The 18,520-nt window shown below is 37.6% G+C and overlaps 4 protein-coding genes and 4 non-coding genes across 8 annotated transcripts; 7 read left to right on the top strand and 1 right to left on the bottom strand.

The window, feature by feature from the left end:
* The first annotated feature begins 1,928 nt into the window (after positions 1 to 1,928).
* Positions 1,929 to 5,301, top strand: rpl7a (ribosomal protein L7a). The gene is made up of 8 exons (XM_051412200.1): positions 1,929 to 2,054; positions 2,971 to 3,091; positions 3,309 to 3,458; positions 3,762 to 3,902; positions 4,160 to 4,239; positions 4,486 to 4,616; positions 4,990 to 5,059; positions 5,167 to 5,301. Exons 1-8 carry the CDS (start codon positions 2,052 to 2,054, stop codon positions 5,269 to 5,271), a joined length of 801 nt encoding a protein of 266 aa, XP_051268160.1. The 5' UTR covers positions 1,929 to 2,051; the 3' UTR covers positions 5,272 to 5,301.
* Positions 3,147 to 3,218, top strand: LOC127371034 (small nucleolar RNA SNORD24). The gene has a single exon (XR_007886346.1). It is a non-coding gene; the product is annotated as a small nucleolar RNA SNORD24 (small nucleolar RNA).
* Positions 3,588 to 3,656, top strand: LOC127371035 (small nucleolar RNA SNORD24). The gene has a single exon (XR_007886347.1). It is a non-coding gene; the product is annotated as a small nucleolar RNA SNORD24 (small nucleolar RNA).
* Positions 4,017 to 4,083, top strand: LOC127371033 (small nucleolar RNA SNORD36). Its single transcript, XR_007886345.1, has one exon. It is a non-coding gene; the product is annotated as a small nucleolar RNA SNORD36 (small nucleolar RNA).
* On the top strand, positions 4,315 to 4,389 carry LOC127371030 (small nucleolar RNA SNORD36). Its single transcript, XR_007886342.1, has one exon. It is a non-coding gene; the product is annotated as a small nucleolar RNA SNORD36 (small nucleolar RNA).
* Positions 5,302 to 5,897: 596 nt separating the features above from the next.
* Positions 5,898 to 9,400, bottom strand: LOC127370272 (surfeit locus protein 1). Its single transcript, XM_051412199.1, has 9 exons — positions 9,230 to 9,400; positions 9,049 to 9,115; positions 8,481 to 8,608; positions 8,312 to 8,394; positions 7,400 to 7,591; positions 7,214 to 7,286; positions 6,650 to 6,812; positions 6,370 to 6,451; positions 5,898 to 6,272 (listed from the first exon to the last, which is right to left on the bottom strand). The coding sequence occupies exons 1-9, from the start codon at positions 9,290 to 9,292 to the stop codon at positions 6,212 to 6,214; spliced, it is 912 nt and encodes a 303-aa protein (XP_051268159.1). The 5' UTR covers positions 9,293 to 9,400; the 3' UTR covers positions 5,898 to 6,211.
* A 25-nt stretch (positions 9,401 to 9,425) lies between these two features.
* surf6 (surfeit 6) lies at positions 9,426 to 12,306 on the top strand. Its single transcript, XM_051412198.1, has 4 exons — positions 9,426 to 9,640; positions 10,468 to 10,680; positions 10,816 to 10,898; positions 11,448 to 12,306. The coding sequence occupies exons 1-4, from the start codon at positions 9,550 to 9,552 to the stop codon at positions 12,135 to 12,137; spliced, it is 1,077 nt and encodes a 358-aa protein (XP_051268158.1). The 5' UTR covers positions 9,426 to 9,549; the 3' UTR covers positions 12,138 to 12,306.
* A 134-nt stretch (positions 12,307 to 12,440) lies between these two features.
* LOC127370269 (kynurenine--oxoglutarate transaminase 1) lies at positions 12,441 to 18,189 on the top strand. Its single transcript, XM_051412196.1, has 13 exons — positions 12,441 to 13,081; positions 13,169 to 13,227; positions 14,040 to 14,187; positions 14,349 to 14,498; positions 14,758 to 14,844; positions 14,936 to 15,061; positions 15,226 to 15,346; positions 15,423 to 15,499; positions 15,578 to 15,667; positions 16,084 to 16,270; positions 16,396 to 16,472; positions 17,458 to 17,544; positions 17,643 to 18,189. The coding sequence occupies exons 1-13, from the start codon at positions 13,010 to 13,012 to the stop codon at positions 17,700 to 17,702; spliced, it is 1,341 nt and encodes a 446-aa protein (XP_051268156.1). The 5' UTR covers positions 12,441 to 13,009; the 3' UTR covers positions 17,703 to 18,189.
* The last annotated feature ends 331 nt before the right edge of the window (positions 18,190 to 18,520 follow it).

Below are 18,520 nucleotides of genomic sequence, written 5' to 3'. Positions count from 1 at the left end.
TCATTAGAAAAATATCCATTATTGAAATTAAAATGCCTCAATAGCGACACCTGCAGGGCAGATGGTGTGAAGCCTGTTACATGCATTCTATGTAAAGACCAGCAGGGGGCGCTCCATTGACTGCATTTACACACTATACCATGCACTCTAATGGAGAAATGAACTGCTCACTGAATTTATTAGCTCAGTAAACAGTTTCCTAACGAGTTAAGGTTTCAAGTCTTCATCCATACATTATGGTGTTCATCTAGTAAAATTTGATTCACTTTAGAGTCAAATAGGCGATAAAGATTAGGATTGACAGGTTACTGTCAGTGGTTTCTGCTGACGTCCATAAGGTGGGATCTCTTCTATCAATTTAATGTACTTCATTTTTTTAATGCTTATCTGTGATTGGCCAGAAAATGTATAATGATGCTGCAAGGGAGGTCCTCTCTGACCAATCAACAACCAGAACACAATATTGACATCACGTTGGTTCAACGATAACTTCTGAATTTCATCTTCAATTCTCTACCAGGAACTGATGGTGAACTATCAAATATGATCATAAAGTAGCTTATTAGAAAATGAACTAACTTTTAAACTTAAGAATTACTTTTTACGGAAGCGTATTGTATTGACTTGAAATTTTAGTTTTTGGTTTGTTTTTCGGAGTAATTTTTTTTTTTTGGTCTGTTTTTCAGAGTAATTATTTCTGAGTTTAGAGAGCATTTGAAACAATAGATGCATTAATTCCTTTATTGAGCTCTATTTAATAAAATAAACATGACCGCGTTTAGTTCAATCAAGTTATACTTTGATCTGGGTAAGACACGGGAGATAGTCCTGTCTTTAAGTAATATAGAGGTATTATCATTAGTTTGTCGACTATACGCAGGCACCGAGGACTTCTGTTGTCAGAGGAAAGCCCATTCAGATCTCTAGACATAGCAATATATACATAGCAAAATTGACCCGGTACGGTAGATAGTTGAAGATGGGGCATGTATGTGTGGGCAGGAGTCACCATAGGTCCATTGGAGTCACTTGCAGGTTGGAGGTTCTCGTGGGAGTTCGAAGTATCTCGATAATTCAGAAAAAGATTATTCCGAAAAACAGGGGGAACTCGTGGACAAGGGCAGCGTCAGGACGCCAGAGGTGCTGCAACCCCGGACACGGATCACAGCTCTAGAGACTAATAACAGCAGAGAGAGGTAATTAAGTGAATTAAGGATTTATTTTCGACTAAACCAGAGCTGGTGATTGTTGGAATGATTAATAAAAACTGAACTGGTGAGTTTTATTTTCGAGTTTGAATGAATTTGTTCTATGATGAGGTTGCTAACAATAAGCTGGTGGAGGGTAGAAGCTGTATTTTTCTGTTTAATAATTGTTGACATTTTGTGAGTTTATTTCATGTATTTATTTCTCTTTATTTACTCACAAAACTCCAGGTACAATCTTATTTTCCTGACAAATTCTAACGACTCATTTGCAACTTTTGGAGGACAGTTAAAAAAATGCAATTGAATCCTTAATAAAATACCAAAAACGGATCCTTAAATGTCCTCTCCATTGTCTCTGCAGCTGTAACCTGAACGACCCACAGCTCAGCAAGCAACCTGTGTACAGATTATAACTTAAAAAAAAAAAATCTTTATCTTCTCTCTTATTATTTATTAATAAATAAATTAAATTAAAAATTAAATTATTTATTTTATTTCTTTTAATTGTTATAATCATTAAAATATATATATATTTATTTCTTTTATTTATTTTAATTGTTATAATCATTAAAAAAAACTATTTTAATGTATTTATTTTACAGAAAAACTAAATCGCTGCTGTCTTGATTGATTGATTATGACGTAAAAAGCCTATTAAAACTCTAGAATAACACAGTTCCTGAATCAGTATCCTAATTTTTAGAACTGCGCAGATGCATTGGGCGAGGAGCAGCGACATCTGACTCCAGATCGGTGCCTAAGAGGCGACGTAATTACGTCGCAAAGCCTCGCCGTATTTACGCTACCCAGAATGCCTCGGTCTTCCTTTCTGCCTGAACCGACATGGTGGGTACATAGCTGATTCTGCTGCGGAATTACTCTAGCTGTTGTATCTGTGTGCATCCGTGTATTCTTGCTTATTCTTCCATCGTAGATTATACCTAAGAGTTCTGTCGAGCCTGCCCGTGAATATAATGTCGATATTGAGCGTTGATGTTGTTCGGATTTTAGGTTAAAACTTGGTGAAGCTGACGGTTGTGTCGCCGGTACGAGCAGCACTGTGTTCGGAGCTAACGTGGCTCAACACGCTTTAATTTCAGGAGCAACACTGGGTTGTTTTTATTCTATGTTTTCCCCGCATTAATGTTAACCGCCAGGACTTCGTGATCTTACTTTTAATGCTGCGACTAATCGAAGTAAAACAGGACTTGTAGCTTAATGTGCGAGTGTGTATCCGGGTGGTTTCCCTGCTGGTGTTGAGCTAATGGGCCCAGGCGTCGGTTCTGTTTGTATGGGAACGATAGCTCGATTATAGACAGCGTTTTTAGTCAATGGTAGTTTTTGTTGTGATGTAATTAGACGTGGTCTTTATTTGTGAATTGTAACTCTTAAAGCTGCACCGTCTTTAAGCTGGTTTGTATTGTAGGCTAAGCTACATTTTGCTAGTTTGAATTGCTCTAATGCTTTTGCGCTTTACTCCCATGTTTTACTTTTACGCCACTAACAGATGCTTAGACTCAAAATGTTTAAAGTATGTAACTTTAAAAATAGTTTTGAATTGAAGAATTGGCATTAGGTGATGCTAAAGTCCAGACATGCTGGCAAATTGTAACAGATCAGGTATGATTCATGTTAGACTAAAATCTTAATTCCAAGAGTCAAGTCTTAACTTGGAGAAACACATTAAAGGTATAATTCAGGCTTTACATTTAAGGGTTTATAAGGTGCACCGTCATTAATGTTAATGTTTTCTCTTGGACAGCCTAAGGGAAAGAAGGCTAAGGGGAAGAAGGTGGCACCTGCCCCTTCTGTGGCCAAGAAACATGAGGCCAAAAAAGTAGTCAACCCCCTGTTCGAGAAGAGGCCAAAGAACTTCGGCATCGGTAAGTAGCCGTTCTCCAGGTGGCATTTTGGGAGAACCGGGGGGAGTTGTAATGGTGCAGATGATGTAAACGAGTATTTGCTATCTTATAACAATGACGACAATTTCCCACCAAGATCGCTGATGCACTTTAGATTTAGAAAAGGCTTTGCCTCGGGTTTTGGCCAAATGCTAAATATGGTGTGTGTTTTTTTTTTTGTTTTTTTTTGCCTCCATAGGCCAGGATATTCAGCCCAAGCGTGATTTGACACGCTTTGTGAAATGGCCTCGTTACATCCGCCTGCAGAGGCAGCGCTCCATCCTCTACAAGCGTCTGAAGGTTCCCCCTGCAATCAACCAGTTCACCCAGGCTCTGGACCGCCAGACCGGTAAGTTTTAAAATGTTTTTGGGACCAAGGGATGCACCTAAAGTCGGTACTTTACTGGCATGGCTGCCTGCAGTGAAAACTGTTACTTCAAAGATGCTTAATGGGCTCTTAGTCGTACCAATGTGGCTTTGCAAGTGATGTGAAGAATATTTGCTATCTGAGTAGCCGTGCTGACATCCCACCAAGATCACTGATGCAATTGCTGAAAATACATTTCACTTGTCATGCTATAGAACAAAATATGCATGTAGCCACTGTTGGGTGGTTGGAAGTTCATTTGTATTGTACTCTGTTCCTCCTCAGCCACACAGCTGTTCAAGCTGGCCCACAAGTACAGGCCAGAGACCAAGCAGGAGAAGAGGCAGAGGCTGCTTGCTCGCGCTGAGCAGAAGGCAGCTGGAAAGGGAGATACCCCTACCAAGAGGCCCCCTGTCCTCCGTGCAGGTGAGCAATAAGTAAAAGCTGTAGCGCGTAACTAAAAACATCTACATTGGTTTAATATACTGGTATTAGGAACCATGTTGTGATGTTTGTATAGTTTTATCTAAGTTGGCCTGAATGCAGTGATGACTAGAATTTCTTCACCTGAACCCTGATGCTTTTGAGCTTTTTAACCCTGAGCATTGGCCAATAATATCATCTTACATCAGTTGTAGTGTTCTCTGATTATCTGATCAATTAAAATATTCCCCTCCCAACAGGTGTGAACACTGTCACCTCTCTGGTGGAGAGCAAGAAGGCTCAGCTGGTCATCATTGCCCACGATGTGGACCCAATTGAGGTAAGTTTGTCACATTTATTTTGGTAGCAGTGGGACTTGCCGTATTGGGAACAATTGAGTCTAGAAAGTGGTCACTGGCAATGATGTATGAATTTCTTCACCTGAATCCTCTATGTGGATCAAAACACGAGCTTTTTAACCCTGAGCAGAAACCACAAACCAAGAATCTAACTCTCTGGAATTGCCAAAAGTGTATATAGTGTTACTTTAATACTAATTTCTTCTGCTGTTCTCCTGCTTTTCTAGCTCGTCGTCTTCCTGCCAGCTCTGTGCCGCAAGATGGGCGTCCCATACTGCATCGTCAAGGGCAAGGCTAGACTGGGCAGACTGGTGCACAGAAAGACATGCACTTCAGTTGCCTTCACACAGACAAACCCGTAAGTTTGCACATTGACTGAGCTGTGTGACAGATTTTGCCAGTTTTTTTTTAACTAACATTTGTGACTATTAGTCTGGAATATATGTAGAAATACATGTCTTCAGAAATGTTATTACACTGCAGTTTTCTGCAGCAGAGGTTTCCAATAAGAATCACACATACAAGACCAAGTCATTAATTTTACTGGATGTTCAAAGACTAAATGCAATATTGAGACAGGAGCAAAGTTCTAGGCTTTCCAAAGCCTACCGATATTTATAGATTACCTACGTTATACCGAAGTTGCTGTGACTGTTGACTCAGTGATGCCTTGTATCTCCATCTCTCTAAACATTGTGAGCATTGTATTAACTAGATTTCTTCTCTCCTAGTGAGGATAAAGGTGCACTTGCCAAGCTTGTGGAAGCCATCAAGACCAACTACAACGACAGATATGAGGAGGTGAGCGTTCATTTACTAAAGTCTCTCCATATGAGCGAAGTTGCATATTGCTATCAATGCACAAATATCACCATTTTAACCTTCTTCATACTTGTGTTTTTTTCCAGATCCGTCGTCACTGGGGAGGCGGCATCATGGGCCCCAAGTCCACAGCCCGCATCACCAAGTTGGAGAAGGCAAAGGCCAAGGAACTGGCTACCAAGCTTGGTTAAATTGTTTGGAATAAAAAATGTATGTCCTAATGGTGTTAAGACTGTCTTTACTGTTACAACTAAATATATTTTGGAACACAGTTATACTATAGATTCATTTTCCTCACTAATGTTAGGACAATATGGTTTAAATTGGACTCTTCAATACAGTACTGTACTTACTAGAAAGTGTGGATTAGAAGTTGTATTGCAGTACTCTTGTTATCTGAGGTGTAAATGATGCTATTAAGACTAAAGTGTAATCAGTTAATCTAGTGCTGGACTTAGTATATAAATAGAAACGGTTGTTAGGAAAAGGAGTGAGATGAGTTTTACAGAGAAGCAACTTATGGAAAATACAGAAACTGAAATAACGACATTTAAAACTTATTTGAAAGGAAAAACTGAATCATTTCTGGGAGAAATGGTCTAAACCATTAACTTGAATTGACATCATTCAGTAAACTTGAGACTGAATTGAGATTGTACATCAAAATGAGTTAATGAATCAGACCTCTTGAGAGAGTAACTATAAATCACTTAAGACAAACTAATGTATAAATGCAGAGCATTCATTCTGTTTAGTATTTCACCTATAGTTCCCATCAGTATTAAACACTAAAGAATGAGAAATACAGGAGCCAAAATCAACTTATATTAATTTATTCTCAAACATGATTCAGGAGAATAATCCACAGCTATTTACATTAATATATGCAGCTTGAAGCCAATATAGTAGGAATCCAGAGTATTTGAGGCTCTGATAGGTGCTCTTTAGTTGAGCAGGGGGAGGTATACAAAAACAAATGCTGGAAATCTTGCAGTATAAATTGATTATATCAATTTACAGATGGAGTACCTTTGTCTTTTTCCAAGGTTATCTGCACTGCTTGACATTATTAAGCAAGATTTCCTGGATTTGTTTGAAGTATTGCAACAATTTCACTGCATGTTGTATCACTTAAATCTTCTTTATGAACTTCGCAAACCACATGTAGGAGGTAGCTGCACACAAGCCATACCTAAGGGGAAAAAATAACAGCAGATTATTTACATCAAACAGCATCCAAGATTTAGTCTCAGAACTGTAGTTAATTCATAAAGAAAGCTGCCACCTACCATGTTATTATGTACTGCATGTGTTCATTCCTCAGCGTGACCCTGGTCTGTCCCCCTATTGGTCCACCAGGAATGGTGCTCCCTGCATGATACAAGATACTTTCATTTACTTTAGCACTACAATTAACATGATGCCAGTGTGTTTAACAGTTCTCTTTTCTGAACACATGCAGAATAATTATTACCAAGTGTATGAGCCAGTCCTATATTTAATGTGATATTCACTAGGATGTAGTTGAGCCAAAGAGCATCATGGACTTTGGTGTTCATGAGATCTTACTGAAGTCAGCGTCAATGAAGATGGGATCAGCTCCAGTGAGGCTGGCCATGGCCTCCAGGTCGCGGTAATGCCAGCGGTTCCTCTCCACATCGTTGTTTGGCACAAAGGGTTTGCGTATCTCTGTCAGCCTAACTACCCCGACCACCTCCACTTCCCCTTCCACCTGCACATAAGCATTTTTACAGTTTGTTAAATTAATCTGAAAAGGACATATAAGTATGAATGAGGGAAGCTAATGTGTAGCTGTTTCCTTTTATATAAACTGATTTTATCATGTTGGTTGTAGCTGAGACGTCACATGGAAAGATTAGCTGCTACTATCATAACACACCTAAACTGCCAGTGTTTGAGTTGCATTCATTGTGGGTAATGTAGGCACATGGTTTTTATAAGGAAAAGGAATGTGTGGAATAAAAAGACTATGCTTCTGTTGATTTAGATCCTTTTATGTTTTCTTTTCAAATGTCCATTGTGAGCCGGACACTGCTATGGGGAATACAATGTTAAAAAGTTGGAGTACTCTTATAATAAAGGTACTTCATGTGTCACATCTGAAATACTAACCTGTCCCTTCATCCTGGTCTCCGGTCTTATTTTCTGCCTTGGTACGTATCCTCTGTTCACCAGGATTGTGATGCTGCAGGTGAAGGTGACAAAGATCAGTGAGTGTTGGATGTAAGATGCAGTTATTATATTATTATATTATCATAGAAGCATTATTACTCCAGGTTAATTCCACTGTTGTCTTACCCGAGGTCAGTACAGTGGAACGGAGTGATGACATTTGCGCCAGTTTCTCCGCTTGAAGACAGCCTGCCTGCCTCTCTGGCCTCTTTCTCTGGGTCGACTGGTGAGCGGGGCAGAATATACAGCTCCTGTGAGTGGTCGAACTGTCCGCGCACCCTCACCCTTCTGTACTCTAGGCTTTTCAGCTCATGAGGACTAAAGATCCAGGGAGAAAAATGACATGCAAATCTTCACATTGATAGGTAACATAGATACAGATTTTGAGTGCCACCCTCAGTTGTAAGAGGAGGATTTGTTTATTATTTGCAGTGTGGTAGCTTCAAAGCTTCAGGGTTTCAATACATACATATAAAGTTATTAAAGTCCCCTTTTTTTTAAGGCGAAAACACAAATCAATGCAGTTTACAGCTTCTAAGCTGGAGAAGATTGCTTGCTTACATAACAGTATAAATACAATTCTTTAGTGTTGCAATGGATAAAAAGAGAAAGTGTGTGTATATATATATATATATATATATATATATATATATATATATATATATATATAAATATATATATATATATGTATGAATGACCATTAAAAATATTTCTTTACCATTTTATTGATATTATTTGGGGTATTTGTCTAAAGTCAAGCCTATTTTACACATGTAGGTAGGTGCCAATATTTATATGTAAATTACCTATTTTGCTCCCTGTCTAAAGCCATTGACATATTACACATTGAGCCTTTAATTGATTTTAAAACAGACTTGTTAGTTTTGGATCTAACATTTAGGAACTTGCATATTTCTGCTTCATAAAGCAGGAGGGGATATAGCTGGGTTTATTGTACTGCTTTGAACAACCTGTCCTTGTGTGAGCGGCTGTTCAATCCTAAGTGAATAAGACCGAACGTATCTAACATGTACTTACTCAAGAGGAAGAGGAATGGGCTCTGCAGTAGTGAGTCTCGTCAGCTCGTCGATCAGCTGCAATTTCCACTGACGGCGTTTCACCTTCACAGAAACAAAAGCATCCGAGTCCATCCAAACAGAAACAAACCAAAGACAAACTGTGATAACACAAAGTAAATAAGCTGTACCTGCCATGTGCCAAGACCAAAGGTGGTGGCAGGGATGAGCAGCAGGAACCATTTGAGGAAAGAGTCCTCTCCTTTCTCTGCTTCAGCTGCTGTGGAGATGGACTGTCGCCAGAAGGGAATGAACCTGCCTGGAAATGTACAATATACATATAGACATAATGTATGGAGGCACACAGTTTTAGTCAAGTTTAAACCTGATGTAAGGCTCAATCTGCAACACATTTACATTTTTATAACATACTGTATTTATATGTTTTTATGAGTTAAAATTATTTGTACTTTTACCCAATCTTTTAACAAATCTAGGCCTGACTTGTTAGCCAAATACCATAGATAACAAACCTTTAATTGATGTTTTCTTAAAGGAATCTTCTGTTGACAGAATGGTTTTAAAGCTAAATAAGTTTGTACTATAATTCATTATTTTATTGATCTAAAATCAAGTAGCTTCTTCGTTATGTTTACACTGGCATAATTAAATACCATGAATTATTTGCTTTTAAGAAAGTACAAAGTGGAGTCCAGTGTCATCATTATGTCATTGACAGTGAATATAATTAGTTTTTACCGTCTGCACGTTTGAAGAGTGGCAGTCTGGGTTGAAACAGAGTCCTTTGGATGTAAATGACATGTGTCTGCAAATACAGAAAACCAGCCACAGCTCAGAAAAAATGACTTTCCCCAGACACAGAGAAGTTCCTTTGGGATATTTAGACGCAGAAATAAAAAAAATACAACAAATAATTTACCTGTTTCTTTAGCGTAGCAAGCACCCTGGTGGAGTAAGCCAGCGCTGATTTCAGAGAAGCCATACTGAGTCAAAACCCCAATGGAAAAAAAGGTTAAAAGAAGATTAGACAACCGACTACATAACAACCAGACAGCTGAGCAGAAGGGGGGACTGCTTCTGGTGTTACACATTCCGGGTTGGTGACGCTCCGCCCCCTCCCTTTCCGGTCCCGTCTTGTCTAACCCACGTGTGTCCAGAAATGTGTTGATATTTTTATACCAGTGAGTTTTCTGTCATGGTGCGTCTGTTTTAGCTGGATTTAAAGTTAGTTTGGTCGACATGGATCTCGCCTCCAAGGACTCCTACATCCAGAAACTCGCAAGTACAGTTTTTTCTCAGAAAGAGCAGGAGCCAAAGAAGAGACCTTTTGGTAATGTTTGCTAACCATTGTGGCTCATTTACACTCTGTTCTTCATACTGACTCTTTTCTGTGCGGTAGCTGTACACATTGCTGTTATAGTTTATGTGTTAGCAGTTATCTACAAGTCGATGTGTGTCATCAAACCTCTGGATAGTGCTGTAGTTGACTCAAAGAGGCGCTACTGTCTAAAAACTGATGTAGTACTAAATGACAATTACCAGAAATAGGAAAGAGTAGTCGGTATTTATAATTTAGGTACTTAAAAAATAAATATTCTCTATTTGCAGCTCCTGAAATGTGATTATTTGCTGCTTTTCTCTCGTTTTGTTTTTGAAAATAAAATAAATGAGTTATACAATGTTTGTAATTGTCATACAACTCATATACATTGGACAATTGAACTTGTGACTGACGTCTTTGTTAGTTGTTATGTGCAGCAATAGGTCTTGAGGTGATTGCCTAGGTAGGAAAAAAAAAAAATAAATTCTAATACGCAAAATTATCTTTATTTAACTTTTTCTTTATTCTTTGCTGCTTTCCTAAATCCTATGGTGTAGGCCCTTTTAGACCTCTATCACATTAAATGTTTGAAACTAGTTTGTGTCTGTGTTTATGGCTAACTTTAACATTTTAAAATTTTTCTATGAGCTGTTAAAACCCACTTTGGTTACAGAAAACCATCTGATCTGTTCTTTTAATTTCATGGCATTACCTAAGCATGTTTCAAGTTCCTAATCTGGCAGCTGTAGTTTGAGAACCATGGCAGTCCAATTGACATTATAGTGTTGAATATATATGTAATAATTCATATATGTGTCGTGTTTGTCTGTGTGTAGCTTATTTCAAGGGTAAAAGTGACACTGGTCCTCCAAAGAAGAACAAAAAGTGTAAAAAGAAGCATTTTAAAGAAAAGAGCGCAGATGAGAAGACGCCTACTCCTAAATCCCAACGAAAGCCTTCACCCTTTGCTGCAGCACAGAAAGGCCCAGCAGTACTGAGCGGGTCCAAAACTCAGAGCATAAATGGATCCACAGCACAGCCGCCTAAAGGTACAGTAAGTGTATACAAGCCTGTCCCCCTGTCCAAGAGACGATTTGATTTTCACATGTTCATACTGCATTGTTATTAAAATTGTTGATGTTTGCTTCAGTCATATTTTATTTTAATTTATTTTATTCTTAAAGGAGGAAATGCACAGTCCAACTTCTCCACAGTAGATGTCCTACGCAAGAGACTACATGAAAAGATCGAAGAGTCCAGAGGGCAGGTTTGTAGTATTTTAAAGATGGTGCAGACAATGAGAGAAAACCATATATAAACTCCACCTACTGTTTTTAAAACCAGCAATACAAGTCAGTATTGACTTCACCTTGATGTTATGCAGAGTCTCTGTGTTCTGTTTAAGATGCTAATTACAGAACACGTGCAAACTGGGTGATCACATGCAACATCAAATACAGTAAAGGAAATGTTTAATGTGTAATAATGTATTCAATTCTCAGCAGCTGGTAGGCCGTAATTCATTCTGTCACTTGCTCCAGATGTCTTACTGTTCCTGTGTCACTACATGCCGCAGCTACAAAGGTTTTGTGTCTTGACAGTTGCATTATTTAGAGTTTAACTTAGTTGGGAAAGCAGTAAAGTTTGACACACCAGATAGCACAGTGAAGGAGGAGAGTCATGTGGTCCTGTTTCTTCTGTTGTTTGGATTTGGTGCTGTTAGGCTCAATGTGTGGGATTATAAAACAGAGTAGTGTGTGCAGTAGTTTAACATTTAAGTATGTCAGAGTAACATGTTACACTCATCTTTTCTCAGGGAGCCCCAAAGAATGCATTATCAGAGGCAGTCCAGGCAAAGCGAGCGAAACGAAAGATGGAACGGGAGCGCAAGAAGAGGAAGAGGAAAGAGTTTCGGATGAAAGAACTGGCTGAAAAAAGTGGCCAAGAACTGCAGCCGGAGATAAAACAGGAAGCAGAGGAAGCCCCGGCCGTCAGCAAAAGAAATGAAGCTGCCATCATTTTCAACACGGTGGAGACGGTGGAAGAGGGCTATGTAGACAAAATGCAGAAAAAGAAGAGCAAGAAACAGAGTATGAAGGGCCAGATAACGCCGCTGACAGGGAAGAACTACAAGCAGCTGCTGAGTCGTGTGGAGGCCCGCAAAACAAAGCTGGAACAGCTGAGGGAGAAAGACGAGGGGAAAGCCCGCGAGTTGGAGGAGAAGATGAAGTGGACCAACATGCTTTATAAGGCAGAGGGCATCAAAATCAAAGACGACGAGGACATGCTGCGCTCCTCGTTGAAGAGGAAGGAGAAGAAGCGCACGGAGAGGAAGAAGAACTGGAACAAGCGCAGTGAGAACATCGTAGAGAAGATGCAGCAACGTCAGGAAAAGAGACGAAAGAACATCCAGAAACGCAAACAAGTCAAGACAGAGAAGAAGAAGGACAGGGCGCGGAAGAGGGGCAGAGTTCTGCCCGAGGACTTGAAAAAAGTGTCAGTATAGAGGAAGGAGTGTGTCTTTATATGATGTCTTATGACAAGACAACATAGGCAAATCAGGAAATCAGTCTCTTTTTATGGGAGTATGATTTTATTTACTTGATATCCAAGTTAAGGAGTAATATGTGTGTTGTGGTAAATAAAATGTGATTCTTCAGTACGATGAACATGAATTGAAACCTCCTGTTGTATAATTTATTCGACCAAATATCAAGTTTTGTAAAGGAAGAGCATTACAGTTTGGGGGGAAAAAATCAACCTATAAGCACCTTTTAAAGCTAATTTAACAAGTATTACTAATTTAATCTGTACAGAAACGACCAGTTGTGTTTATATCTGGGTGTTATGTGCCGGACTATTTCTTTGGTAGGCGCAGTGACTAGAAACTCGTCGTCGCTTTGAGGTTGCCAGGCAACCAGCTATCAACCCTGGAACTACTTCTTTTTAAATGCTAATATTCATTTTTTTAATCACTTATCGTGTAACATACTGTATAGTCGCTGCCTGAACTGGTTGTATTTGACACAAATGATGTGTTGAGCGGTGTTAGGTAACAACATGGCCGTTTATGTAACGTTAGTTTTAATAACCGTTAGAAGGCTGCGCACTTCTCATTCATAGAACCGAGTTTACATCCGGGTAACTACGAAGCTAAACAGGAAGCAACGTTAGACATGAAAACTCCAGGAGGTTGAAGTACGGGTCCCCGCTCACTTGTACTGCGCTTGTTTTAAATATAGCCACAGGGGTAGTAGAGCAGGAGGATCAACTCACTTTAAATTATTTTTTAAGTGCACTGTAATTTTTTCCATATGGACTTTTGACGGGTGATATAAAAGCCTGTGCACTCCTCTCTGAAGCGATGATCCTCGATTGATGGGAATAATCAGGAATATTGTCGCACATTTGACTGTAATTCGTCAAAGTTTAGTTAGAAATCATCACAAGGTGAGTGCACTAAACGTAAGAGACACTTCTATACTGCAGCATATGGTGCACATTAAAATGAGCTTTTTTTTTTTTTTTAAATTTCAGATAATCATGTCGAGACAACTTCATGCAAGCAGAACAGAGGGTGTCGATAAAAACGTTTGGTAAGTGGTGATAAACAAAAGGACATAACGCTATGTGTTTGACACATAGTAGAGTTAAATTATAGGCTTTAGGATTAAACCCTTGTGCAAGAGAAATCACGCAATGTGTTATTCATGAAGTGAAACTTTCCTTTTCCAGAGAAACATTTGGAGCCTGACTTTAAACTTCATACATGTTCTCTACTTGGATGAGTGTAAACCCAACCGTATTCCCATTTTATAACCTTGATATAATTATATTTGTGTTATATCTAGCTTGGGGGTGGGGTCAAGTTATTTTAATATAGCCTACAATTGCCTTTTAAATGATCAAAATACCACATTTATACTTAAATGCAGCGTCAATGTATCATGTAGTTTCACACGGATATTCTTAAAACTGGATTTATTTATTTTTTCACTTCCGAAACAACCAACATATGATAGCTTTAAGGTTCCACTTGTGCAAAGAAACAGCCCAAAAGTCTTTACAGTGAAATATTCGGTGCTTTTCATTATGAAACTAAAAATCTTTTACCTTCCTTTGATGCTTTGCAAAAGAGTAATTCATATTTGAGTGTAAAAAAAAAAAAGCCCAAACTACCTGCATGTCTTAATAGATATGTATAGAAACAATTTGTTTATCTTTTTTGTAATTTGGGTGAACTGATCAATAATTTTATCTCACTTACCCGTTCTAAAAGTTCTTAGACAATGTTTCCTACAGAAATCCTTTATGTAAATATTTAGTTTTGTTGAAACGTTTGCAGGAGCAGTGGTAGCAGAGTACATAACGTATAAGCAGCAGTGTCTGACCTGTTTTGTACCAACAGGGTTGAATTCACACAACTGGCAGCAGACTATAAAGCAGTGAACCTCGGACAAGGATTTCCTGACTTTTCCCCTCCCAAGTTTGTCCAGGAGGCTTTCTGTAAAGCTGTGAATGGAGGGCCCCTAATGCACCAGTATACCCGAGCTTTTGTAAGTGGAAATACACACTTTATCTTTCTATAAAGCATTCTTACTTTTAGTTCATCATGTTAGAATGATTTCAGACATTTTTACCTGGTAATAAAAGGACAAATGGATGCAGATCAAACAGTGACAGACGCCTTATGTTTTCATGTAATTTCTCTCCTCAGGGCCACCCCCCTCTTGTAAAAAATCTGGCTAAATTCTTCAGTAGGATTGTGGGACATGAGATCAATCCATTTGAAGACATCCTGGTCACAGTTGGAGCTTATCAGGCTCTCTTCTGTGCATTTCAAGCTCTGGTTAATGAAGGTGATGAGGTACGAAAATCAACCCAAGTCAGGACAAAACAGCAAACACGTAAAAGTGTTTGAATGTAGTGTATGTTTGGTTTACTCTCTGATAAAACTCCTCCCCACGGTGCTCAGCACAGGTTAAAAAATTATAAGAATTGGGGGAAACTAATGCCGTTTGCTACAGATACTGTGTGTAAAAGTGCTACATACTCTAGTTTCAGTTCCACAATTATATGGTTAATAACATTTGAAAATAAAGAACTGACAGGAATGTGTCTTTTAGGTTATAATTGTTGAACCGTTCTTTGACTGCTACCAGCCAATGGTGAAGATGGTTGGAGGGAAGGCAGTGTATGTACCTCTGAGGCCGGTGAGTGGTTTACTCAAGAGTTATAAAGTGACTGTTGCAAGCTTTTCTCACCTTCCCATCAGCCTTCAAGGATTTATTTTGTTACTTACAGAAAGCTGAGGGCAAGGCCGTCCTGTCAAGTGGAGACTGGGTTCTTTCTGCAGAGGAGCTGGCCAGTAAATTCACTCCACGCACAAAAGCCATTGTTATCAACACTCCCAACAACCCATTAGGCAAGGTAAGACATTTACAGACTAAAGTGTCTCTTTTGAAGCCAGCTGGTTGATGCAACCTGTCTGAAATTCAGTCATTTAACTTTTAAGTCATTTTCGTTGTTTTACTGGATAAAAAGTGCTTTTGTACATAAACACCTGCCACACATTCATGTCATGTCTCCTACAGGTTTACAAGACTGAAGAGCTCCAAATGATCGCTGATCTGTGCATCAAACATGATGTGCTGTGCATCAGCGACGAGGTGTACGAGTGGCTGACCTATGATGGAACCAAGCATGTAAAGATAGGTGAGATACAGACAGAGCTCATCAGATTGTATAAAGCTGCATTATTAATATATTAATTATATTAATGTATTGACAGCCAGTCTTCCTGGGATGTGGGAACGAACCATCACTGTTGGCAGCGGTGGAAAGACCTTTAGTGCTACTGGCTGGAAGGTAATGACTGTCTCAGTATTCAAGTTGTGTGTTCGTCTTTACTGCACGTTGTTATGATCACATGTTCTTTCTTTTCAGGTTGGCTGGGCCATCAGCTCTGGGCATATCATGAAACACATGAAAACCATCCATCAGAACACTGTTTACCACTGTGCTACAGCTGCTCAGGTAAATATATCAGTCCTTAACCATTTTAAATGGCCAGGAACGTTTATTTTAAACTCAAGCCTCAATACCAAAGCTTACAAAAATACCAAATGCCATGCTAATCATCTAGAACTTTTTAATTTAATTTGATAGTGTGGACATTGTCAGTGAAATTATTAGAAGACATGTTTCTTTCCACCTTTTTAATTAAAGTTAGACGGTAAATAAAGTATGAGGGGGAAATCTGGGTTTAAATATGATCTGTACATCTTAATTTAAGAATTTTACAGTCTTTAACTCCAACAAATCTTCTAGCATATAGAAATAAGCAGAAAATGTTGAGGATATTATTATTTTGCTTTATCAAATGTGCCTCCATGTGTCACATTTGTCATTTGAACTTTTGTACATCCGGTTTTGGTCTTCTCATTCATCAGGAGGCAGTGGCTCAGGGATTTGAAAGGGAATATGAGCTGTTCGGGACTCCAGAGAGCTACTTCCAGCAGCTTCCTGCGATGCTGCACCACAAGAGGAAGAAGCTAGCTTCATGTCTGGAGAGTGTGGGTTTGCAGCCCATCATGCCAGAGGGAGGATATTTTATGATCACAGACATCTCCTCTGTCAGTGAGTGAAGAACAAACATCTGCATCCATCATTGCTTGAAATAAAATAACTTTAATATCTTTTTTCCCCTGTTTATTCTCTGATTAGTGCTGTGTAATTAATGGTTAGGCTTTTGTTTTTGACAGAGGTGGACTACAATGACCAGAGCAGTAAGGATGAACCCAATGACTTTAAATTTGTTAAATGGCTGACAAAAGAGAAGGTAAATACTAAGCATACTAATAATACTTAATAGCATAAATTGAAGATGGATAAATTCATTAATTTTTAAGCAGTGATCCAAGTGTTTTATTAGTGTTTTTGTGAATTTCATTTGTGTATGTGTTTCTATTTAAGATAAGATAAGACTTTGATCCCACACTGGGGAAATTCACTTGTTACAGCAGCTCCAGATAGAACATAGCAGACAAGAAAAAAAGAAATACACATTAAATAACAAAATAAAATAAGTGTTGTGTATATACACTATATACAGTTTTTTTTTATACAGATGTGATTTAAGTTCAGATAGAATATTGCAGGAGGTAGTGGCATTATATAATAAATGCACCGGACAAAAAAAAATATATATATATATATAAAAAATATATGATATATATATATATATATAATATATATATATATATATATATCTGAACTTATATATATATAATATATAACTTATATATATAATATATATATATATATAATATATATATATATATATTATATATATACATATATATTATATATATAAATATTATTATATATATATATATATCATATATTTTTTTATATATATATATATATTTTTTTTTTTGTCTGGTGCATTTATTATATAATGCCACTACCTCCTGCAATATTCTATCTGAACTTAAATCACATCTGTATAAAAACTGTATATAGTGTATATACACAACACTTATTTCACTTATATATATATATATATATATATATATATATATATATATAATATATTATATATATATATATATTATATATATATATAATATATATATATATATTATATATATATATAATATATTATATATATATATATATTATATATATATATATATATATATATATTGTTTTTATATATAGTTTTCCTAAAAAAAAAAAAAAAAAAATATATTCTATATATATTTAGAATATTGTTTTTCTGGTTTTCCTAATTCTTTCTATATGATTTGGTTTTCTTGCTGCAGGGTTTAGCAACAATCCCCGTCTCGGCATTCTACAGCCCAGAGCACAGCAAGGAGTTCGACAAATACATCCGATTCTGTTTTGTGAAGGTAAATCCAACCAAATTAAGTGAAATTACACATTATTTTCACACTGTGTTGCTGTTCGGCAGTCGTTCTCACTCAGGCTCGCTGTATTTGTCTCACAGGAGGACGCCACTCTGGATGCAGCAGAGGATATCTTGAGAAAGTGGAGTCAAGGGCAGTAAAGTAGTCCCTGATAGGAGGCGTTACCCGTCCACTCAGACTTCACCAGGCTACTTAAAACCGCTTGGGTTACCTCATCAGTTAAAACGAGCCATATTGAGTGTTTCTGTGTGTGATTGCGTCACAGTAGTGTACTTAAAAGCCACCCCTATGTCCACCTTCACTTTGTCCTTATACTGCAATTGTTAAAATGTGAAAACACTAAAAAATCCTTGTGATTGTTCCTGTGCAATGACCGTAAGCAGAAAACTGATAAAGAAAATATTTTTAAATATTAAGAAATATAACCGTATATCTGTGCAGATATTTGTCTTGAATCAAACTCACAAAAATGTAATAAAGCTTTTAATAAATCCACGTTTAATTTTCTTTGTTATTCTCTGTTCCTTTGTTCAAAAATTGTATTGAGAGCAGGGTAGAAAGGGCAGACATGTTTTTGATTTTTCAAAGAATATAACTCCCATCCACCAAATAAATCCCTGTTATTGACTCGTCTCTGTGCTTTATTGGCTAAGTGTTTGGCTCATGCCGTATAAAGGAAATGTGTATATTATAGTCCTTGAATGTCCACATAAACAGTATGAAACAGAAAGAACTCCAACCTAACAGCGAATATTTGAATATACAGTCATGAAGTGTCTTATTTACAGTTCAATTTGTGAAACAAAAAAACAGATTTCCAAGCATTGCAGCAAATGTTACTAGAGTGTTAATTGTAAATTAATTCCATCAGATTATACTGACCAACAGGGTCAATAGCAGTAATGGTAAAGCTCTTTTATTTCAGCTATATCTACTTCACAAATACTCACATCTTGTT

The sequence above is a fragment of the Dicentrarchus labrax genome, unplaced genomic scaffold, assembly GCF_905237075.1.
Source record: "Dicentrarchus labrax unplaced genomic scaffold, dlabrax2021, whole genome shotgun sequence".
Taxonomy (NCBI): domain Eukaryota; kingdom Metazoa; phylum Chordata; class Actinopteri; family Moronidae; genus Dicentrarchus; species Dicentrarchus labrax.
Note: the sequence above shows the minus strand (reverse complement) of the source record. Positions and strands in the feature narration are given on the sequence as shown.

Coding starts and splice junctions, on each gene's coding strand:
- rpl7a (XM_051412200.1), top strand. Junction 4,240..4,485: donor ACGATGTGGACCCAATTGAG/GTAAGTTTGTCA, acceptor CTGCTTTTCTAG/CTCGTCGTCTTCCTGCCAGC. Junction 4,617..4,989: donor GCCTTCACACAGACAAACCC/GTAAGTTTGCAC, acceptor CTTCTCTCCTAG/TGAGGATAAAGGTGCACTTG.
- LOC127370272 (XM_051412199.1), bottom strand. CDS start 9,292: ATGGCTTCTCTGAAATCAGCGCTGGCTTACTCCACCAGGGTGCTTGCT. Junction 7,592..8,311: donor CCCATTCCTCTTCCTCTTGA/GTAAGTACATGT, acceptor CTGGATCTTTAG/TCCTCATGAGCTGAAAAGCC. Junction 6,813..7,213: donor AGACCAGGATGAAGGGACAG/GTTAGTATTTCA, acceptor GCTTATGTGCAG/GTGGAAGGGGAAGTGGAGGT.
- surf6 (XM_051412198.1), top strand. CDS start 9,550: ATGGATCTCGCCTCCAAGGACTCCTACATCCAGAAACTCGCAAGTACA. Junction 9,641..10,467: donor GCCAAAGAAGAGACCTTTTG/GTAATGTTTGCT, acceptor GTCTGTGTGTAG/CTTATTTCAAGGGTAAAAGT. Junction 10,899..11,447: donor TCGAAGAGTCCAGAGGGCAG/GTTTGTAGTATT, acceptor ATCTTTTCTCAG/GGAGCCCCAAAGAATGCATT.
- LOC127370269 (XM_051412196.1), top strand. CDS start 13,010: ATGGGAATAATCAGGAATATTGTCGCACATTTGACTGTAATTCGTCAA. Junction 13,228..14,039: donor GGTGTCGATAAAAACGTTTG/GTAAGTGGTGAT, acceptor TTGTACCAACAG/GGTTGAATTCACACAACTGG. Junction 15,668..16,083: donor ACTGTGCTACAGCTGCTCAG/GTAAATATATCA, acceptor CTCATTCATCAG/GAGGCAGTGGCTCAGGGATT.